At 34.6% G+C, this 8,179-nt stretch overlaps 1 protein-coding gene across 2 annotated transcripts in view; it reads left to right on the forward strand.

The window, feature by feature from the left end:
* Nucleotides 1-8,179, forward strand: part of LOC100871823 (A-type potassium channel modulatory protein KCNIP1) — a 123,839-nt gene extending 115,660 nt beyond the window's left edge. For both annotated transcript variants that reach the window (XM_086911773.1, XM_086911774.1), the window contains exons 7-8: nucleotides 378-590; nucleotides 5,416-8,179. In XM_086911773.1, coding sequence (XP_086767899.1) covers nucleotides 378-590; nucleotides 5,416-5,526 — 324 coding nt within the window. In that variant the 3' untranslated portion in view covers nucleotides 5,527-8,179. The remainder of the gene's footprint in view (nucleotides 1-377; nucleotides 591-5,415) is intronic.

An 8,179-nucleotide genomic window follows, 5' to 3' on the forward strand; every position in this document is an offset into this window, starting at 1 on the left:
GTAACGACGGAGTAATGCGGAGAATAATTTGAATCGTTCGGAGGAAAACAATTTTTACAATCTGACGTGTAATAAAGCGGCGATTCTCTTAACTAGATTTATGTGAAAAACAATTGGATAAAACGAGGATAATTCGGCGCATATTTGCGAGAAGATCGATATAACCATTCGTATAGGAGGATAAAATTTTACGACGCGAAAGAGGACAGGGTGTTTTATTCCAATGTCGTTTCGATTTTTTAAAAATGGATTAAAAATTAAAAAAAAAAAAAAATGAAATCCCCTTAGATCCAACGTTAGTAATTTTATATTAGTAAATCATACGCAAATATAATGGAAATTTTAGAAAAGATGAATTTTTCATCTCGATGTTGCAGGACTTCGTTACCGGTCTCAGCATACTGTCTCGTGGTTCCATCGATGAGAAACTGCGCTGGACATTTTCCCTTTACGACATCAATGGCGACGGTTGTATCACGAGGGAAGAAATGACGGACATCGTGACAGCTGTGTACGAGCTGATGGGCAAGTTTGCCGATCCGAATTTGGATCACGAGGGTGTACGTGAGAAAGTAGATCGAATGTTTCAGGTATGATTTTTCTCTTATTTTCACTCGATATCCAATATTCGCTCATATACGTGGACTTTCCTTCGTTGGAAAATTTGGATCGATAGTTTTTCTTGCAGAGTTTAAAAAAAAATATCAGAGTTAAAAAGAAAAAGAATGTCACGAAATAAGAAAGAGGGGCGTCATAAATGTCGTGAGTTTTTAAACAGATCTGTGTATGCAGAATACTCGCGTAATTTTCTCCATACGACATTGCTATACACGCGATATATCCCCCTATGTTCAATGAACAACGAAAGCATATTCGTTCCAAAGACCATCTGGCAAAGCACCAGCTGCATTATCCGAGAAATGCATGTATGGAAGAATCGCCAAGTTATTACGTGTATAAGTTCTTTTTATTATCCGTCCGTCTTTTCGCTCGGAAAATATGTTAAAAATTAGAATAAAGGGTGCACATTCTCAACGCGTATGTTCATCTGAGTTCGGTGTGAGATACAAATAGTATAATATTTTTTTTTTCTTTTTTTTCCACTGTTCATAATCATCGATGAAACGCCCGACGATATTAACCCGATATAACTGACAATTATTGCTCGTCGAATTGAAGTGGCAAGCGTATCGGCAAGCACAGTTGGAAAATCGATAAACTGCTCGATCTGATCTTTCGTAACGGAACGGTACAGAGAATGGAGGGTATGTTTCCACGGGCTTTGACTTGTCCGTTCACTTTGACGAAGGAAAACGAGCGCTCGTAAAGCAGAGTAGCTCGGCTTCAGCGATGCAAGAAAAAGTTCTTTCTTTTTACCGGCTGTCACATTGTTAGCTGCGAATGACAATGTCTGCGATGATGCACTCATACCCCTTTCTCTTTCTTTTCTTTTTTTTGTTTTCTTTTCTTTTCTTCGAATAAAAGACGATTCGTTTCGCGGAGCCAATTTGCGCCACCGTCCCCACGGCTTCGATTTACCGTAAACGAGTTCTTGTTATCTCTTAGGACGTACTCTGTTTTTCGAAAAAAAAGAAAAAAAAAGAAAGAAAAGAGTAAGAGAATTAACGAACGTTTTAACGAACGCCGGTTATCCAGAGTGGAAATATTTCAAAGATGTTTCGTTTCATTTCGTGTATTCGAAGAAGAAGAAAAATTTGATATTGAGAATTTTTCCAAAACTTTGGAATTGATTGATAAATGGAAGGGATCGATAAATTTATTAATTCTGAAACTGAGGCTTGCTGGAGAGATGTTAAACGGAAATTTAGAAATATTCGATAATTGAAAAGTGTGAGTTAAATGGTAATAGCAATAAATCCATTTGGAGCACAAATTATGAAAAAAACAACTGCCAAAACGTTGGGTTTAGATTAAATGATGAATGGAAAGAGGATATTGAAAAAGTAATTTCATTAATTCATTAAACTGGTGCAAATATTCAAATTGTTAAACAGAAATTTAGAAATGCAAATATTCAGTAATTGAAAAGTATATGGGATAATAGGAATGAAATAAATCCATTTAGACCATGAAAGAACAACTATACAAGAAAGAAGAAAATCCATTGATAATTTTTCTGTGCCAAAACCTTAAATTTAGATTAAATTATAAAAATTATGTTAACTTATTGATCACAACTTCATTAATTCTGAAACCGGTGCAAATATTCAAATTGAGGCATGCTAAACAGAAATTCAGAAATGCAAATATTCAGTAGTTGAAAAGTATGGGAGTAAGTAGCAATGAAATAAATTTATTTAGGGCACAGATTACGAAGAAACAACAACTATGTTAATTCAAGTATAATACAATAAAGTAGATTTATCTTTTAATTCTCTGTTGCTTCTTTCGTTTCCGCGCGAAACCATTAGCTATATTCACGCTTCTCTATGATGATACTACAACGATACTTTGTAATGAAATCTAGCCTACGTGTACATAGATCTTAATCCACAGGTAAGCAGACGAATTAGTTAGATGAAACGGTAGTCATTTGCAACCATAAATCCTAATCTTCTTTTCGAAATGTTTACCGTGCCTGGTCAAATTTACGCACAACAAATGTTAAAGTTTCATCAAAGGAACAGAGAGAGAGAGAGAGAGACTCGTTGGTCTAAAGCTAGTACGAAATCCGAGAGTAAACGGTTTGCTCACGGTTTTCACGTTTACTTGTGCACGCTCATGTAAGTACATATGCACAAAGAGCTGAGAGACTAACAAACGAGAGCCACAAGATGAGTGACGGAGGAAATGAGTACGGCACGATTCGAAAATGTTCGAGATTCTTCGCGTTTGAGATTAGAAATATTCATTCAGGAATATTCTTCTACGTATCGATACTTAACTTTTATAACTTAACTTTTTGCTCCTTGAGAAACAAGTGTAAATTCTTTTATTTTCGAACGAAAATATATATATATAGAAATATGGAATTGCCAATTTAAAGTTTACTCCTTGTGGGTATAAAGGAATATAATATAAAGTTTCGAGTGGTTGATATTTCGTTTCTATAGATTACTTCCCTTTGTTGGTATCCAATATTGGTAGGTGTATATTTTATTATTCGTTCGAATAAAGTATTACGTTATCTCGATCGCAAATGTTAATATAAAATTGCGATTACAGTGATTTATAATAAAAAAAAAATATATATATTCCGTGTAGTCCGATAAGATATGATAAATACGTGCATGATCGAAAAATTTGAATAGAACTTGTGATAGAATACGAATGAAAATTTAATGTGAACGAATCTTAAAAACCTTTCTTTCTGATGCAAAATGAATCGAATTTTTAGCATAATTTTGCGAGTATTACCGCGCTGAAAAGTTGAAAATCGATCGATATAGGACACGAAAGACGTAAAAGAAGAACGTGACATAAAAAGGAACAACTTTTTCGAGAGCTAAACGATCTTTTAGCACGGTTTTTTTGTCCCATTACGATCGTAAAATATTTTGCAATGATGCTCCCATTTCCTTGGTGATTGTGGTAATTGTAAGTTAAACATCCTGAAAAAGAATATAAGAAAATAGTGAAAAATACAAAAAAAAAAAAAAAGAAAAGATAAAAAAATTCTAAAATATCGTTTTATTACTGAAAATTATTTTCATATTATATTTTAATTTTAATATCAAGTTCAAATATATAATTGAATAATACGTTCGAATATTTTCGGACATGTCGAAAACTGTAGCAGAAATGAAGCGTTATAAAGATATATTATATTACTTCGACGTTCTCTTCATTTTCAATATCTCTGAATTAATAATACACTGTGGCGCAGTGTAAGATTTGAATCCAGTCTGTTTGAATAATTTATATCCCTCTGTCAAATATTTTAAAGCACGAGTAATCTCTCTACTTTCGTTTAACTCTCAAATTCGTGATAATAAGACACATTTTGAGAGTAGCATAATTGTAAAATAATTTTTAAAACTTGACACATATTATACATATTATACATATTATAGAAAAAGTGGTATAAATTGTTAAAATTAGTACAAGTTTCTTTTTACTTCGAAACTTTGACAAAAGTTTAAGATTTAGTTGCTTCTTCCGTATGAAAAATGAACGAAATATTCTTCTTTTCTTGATAAAAGATGCTTGAACTTTATAATACTAGCTACTCGCTTTAATGCATTTTCCAACTTTAAGCTCAATCTTTACGCTTTAAAGTTGTCAGTAAGTTATTGTACATTTGCATGATATTCGCAAAAAAGATTCAACGTTTTTTTTTTTTTTTTTTTTTTTCTTAAAAATTTTCAAATCGACGATTTTAAAAGGAAAGCGCGCGTATATAAAAGCAAGGATGGCTATCGACATCGTTAAAAATTCTGACACCTCTGTCGCTTCGGTTCTTCCTTTTTTCTTTCTTTTTTTTTTTTTTCCCCTCCCCCTCTTCTCACACGCGACAGAGAATTTGAACAAACGGCGATGATTCCCTGGAACGTGGTGAATTCAATCGATGCTAATTAATCAGGGAGAAAGTAGGATGTAACTGATGCAAACCACGCCACACACACGGTTCGTTATCTCGCATAGACTTTTAATTAAAATGGAACAACGTATGGATCGTAAAGAAGAGGTCGCGCTCGAATCAGATTCATTGTTTCTAAAAACCAGTTGCCACAACTTTCAAGAGCTCTTTATTTATTATGCACGGTCAGACAGATCATGATACATGATCAAACGAACTTCGTATTTGTATTTGAAAACAGTGTCAACCGGTTTCAATCGCGTAAAAATAAAATTAAAACCAGTTATTCGGACGTACAAAATAATAAAATTCTATCGCGATCTTCTCGTGATAGACGTGAGGAAACGTTTAATTTTCCAAATACATTTCTGGTTCTAAATTTATATCAGAATTTTAAATGGTATAAATGGAATAATATCCATGATGCTTAGATGGATTTGGTTGGAGGATTGAATTCGATACCAAACTACTGCTCCAAACTAAATTTCAACGTGCATACACAGACTTGTACTTGCACATATACACATGTATACCCAAGCATTTGTATTGATACGATAGTCGACTTTTGACCATAATCATCACTCTAAAGGACTGGTCGAAACCGACAAATTTACGTGAATGAATCCACTATAATTAGAACTACTCGATAATGAAAGGTTACCTGATAAGCCTACCTAATTCGAATGGGCTATTCACGAATGCCGTTGCCTAGATAATCGTTTCTATAATTATACGAGATTACCGACGAACTAGCTCCGCCTACAAACGTATGCATGAATCTCGATTAAATCGAATAATTTTCTTTTTCGCTTCGTTTGTAAATTCGAGAAAGAAAGTATATACATTTATACGAATAAATTTTGCAATTGTTGCAGAAGATGGACGGGAACAAAGATGGGGTGGTGACGCTCTCGGAATTTCTGGAGGCATGTCAAGCTGATCCGGACATCTCTACGAGTATGGCGGCCCTGGACACGGCCTTCTGACACTCGGCACGACCACGATACATGCCATGGACCTGAAAACATTCTGTCGATTTGGAAATATAATATATAAATCGCTCAACGTTGTACCTTACCTCCTGGACCAGAGGGGAAAGAATTTCCTCTGAGGTGTGTCACTGGTGTGAAGATCTCGAGCGACAGAGATCGGACCCCCTACAGTCTGCTCGTGCGCGAATTTTCGGGATCGAGGAGAGCAAGATCTCGAGGGGAGAAAAAACGAGACGTAGATTTTCTTTTCCCCTCCCCGCAACTCGTTCGAAAACACGGTTTGTTGAAAAAAAAAAAAAAAAAAAAGGAACGGTACTCGCGTTTTCCACGAGTCAAGGAATCTCTCTTTAACCGTCGTTAAACGGGCTCGGTTGCTTTAACGATACGCGAACGACATCTGGCGACAAGATCGGACGAAATCGGTCCTAAGAAAATAGAGATTGTCCTTTCGAGATTCGTAGTTCTAGCTAATTAATCCAGTATCGTTAGATAAGAAAGGATTAGATGAAAGACAAAGGATTAGATATCAAACAAAGAGAGAACGATGTTAAACGATTGTTAGATAGTTATGGACAGAACTTGTTACGAACTGGTTTCCGGTAGTTCGTTTTTTTTTTAAGGAACGCGCGCTACAAACGATGAACGAATAGATATATATATATATATATATATATATGTAGAGAGAAAGAGAGAGAGAGAAGAGAAAGAATATTAATCGTGAAAGATGAGGGGAAAAAAAATGAATAAAAGTTAATTTAACGTTAAGAAAATGGATCGTATTCGTGTAGCACAGTGTGTTTTTTTAAAAGGGAATTTTTTTTGAGAAGAAAGCAAAGAAAGAAAGCGTGCCATTGGACGTAAATTGCGAAATTGTGGCACTCGTTGTTCGTGCCAAAGATATAGATCCAATAGGGAAGAAGTCGTGAGAAGCGAGATTCTGAGAACCAATCTCTGTGCGAGAAGATTTCGAGCTTAGCTTGCATTCGTTTTTCATTTCTTTTGTCTTCACTTACAAAAAATACTAATATTTCAAACGAAAAAGCAAGGAAAAAAAAAAAAAAGAAACAGAGAAAAAGGGAGGAAGACGTAGAAAAAAGAAAGAGAGAGAGAGAGAGAGAGAAAAAACAATTTCAAAACTTTGACTCATGTTTTATATATCGAGAGAGACGCATGCACGGTGTTGCAAAAATTCTTAACGATTTAATAACAATAACGATGTAGTCTAGTTTTCTACGACAACCATATTTTTTTACGAGACTTATTCTTTAGAGCATTTATATTTTTTTAATTGGAACTGTTGAATTTCACCGTGGAAATTAGCACTGTTTTTTTTTTTTTTTTTTTTTAATACGAACAACATTTGTTTACGTTATCGTAAAGAAAAATCAGGCTTTCCTTTCTTATCGATTTAATTTCCCGTATTAATAGCATCATTTTCGATCAAATTGGATCTTCTCGATTCCAGTGGAGTTTCGAAAGAAAAAAAGAAAAAAGAAAAAAAAAAACGCACGAATTTTAGTTTTAGCTTGTATATAATAGTTCCGATATCGTTAACATTATTCGAAGCGATTTCGAGATAGACTTTTTTAGTTGAGCAACGAGACGTTGTTACATAGCGAGCGGAGATAGATCGCGTATTCGTCGCAAGGTGTTCTTCCCAGGAAAAAAAAAAAGAAAAAAAAAAAAAAACGGGTAGAGGTAAATTCTCGAGTACGATTTTATAATAATGAAAAAAATATCCACGAATCGACGTGTCTCGTTTAAAAGCACGGCAAACATTATAGCAAGAAAGAGAATAAAGGAAAGAGAAAAACGAAAAAGAGAGAAAGGGAGAAATAATTAATATTAAATAATTAATATATATATATATATGTATACACACACATATATATATATATATATAAAAGAGATATCGTAAACCCCGCTAGAGCAAGCTGGCCATGTTGAGCGGGGCTCGTTGTTTCTAGTACGTAAGAGAATAGATTAAGCGATATATATGATAAAAGTATTTATTTTTGTGACAGGTAAGTGAATTAATTATTAATCGTGGTAAGAATTTAGCTCGTAAAGACTGCGTGCTGCTAAAGAGAGAGAATGAGAAGCAGGGAGATAGATGGGGGGAGGGGGGAGGGGGGAGGGATAGGAGAAAAAAGAACAAAGAGGAAAGGAAGAAGAAGAAGAAGAAGAAAGAGATGGAAACACGTACACGTGTTTGATTTTCCATTCAAAACGATCTTCGATCGGGAATACCGAATTTTATTGTTAATCTAATTAAAACGTTTTTGCGATGACTGGACCAAAGCGTCCGTGGGTGACGGGCGATGACGATTCGAAATATATATTTAATCATTTTCCATCACTGCCTACTTCTGATCAACTTGTATATATAGAACGATTAGACTGGGACAAACGAAGACGGGACAAGAATCGCAGAATGAATCGAAAAGAAAGAAAAAAAAAAAACTTCGAAACTTCTCGAGGGAAGAAGAAACGAAGGGATGTCTAGGTAGAATCAATTCGATAAATCGCTCGTGAGATTTTCGTTTCTATTTACCAGAAGATATTCCGTCAATTGTGAAATTACATTAGCTCCTTTCGATCGACCTCTATGAGTTACTCCGTTCCAACAGTTACGTTTTTTTTTTTT

This window comes from Apis florea, unplaced genomic scaffold (genome assembly GCF_048593485.1).
Source record: "Apis florea isolate Af1SG1 unplaced genomic scaffold, ASM4859348v1 contig_3367_pilon, whole genome shotgun sequence".
Classification (NCBI taxonomy): Eukaryota; Metazoa; Arthropoda; class Insecta; order Hymenoptera; family Apidae; genus Apis; species Apis florea.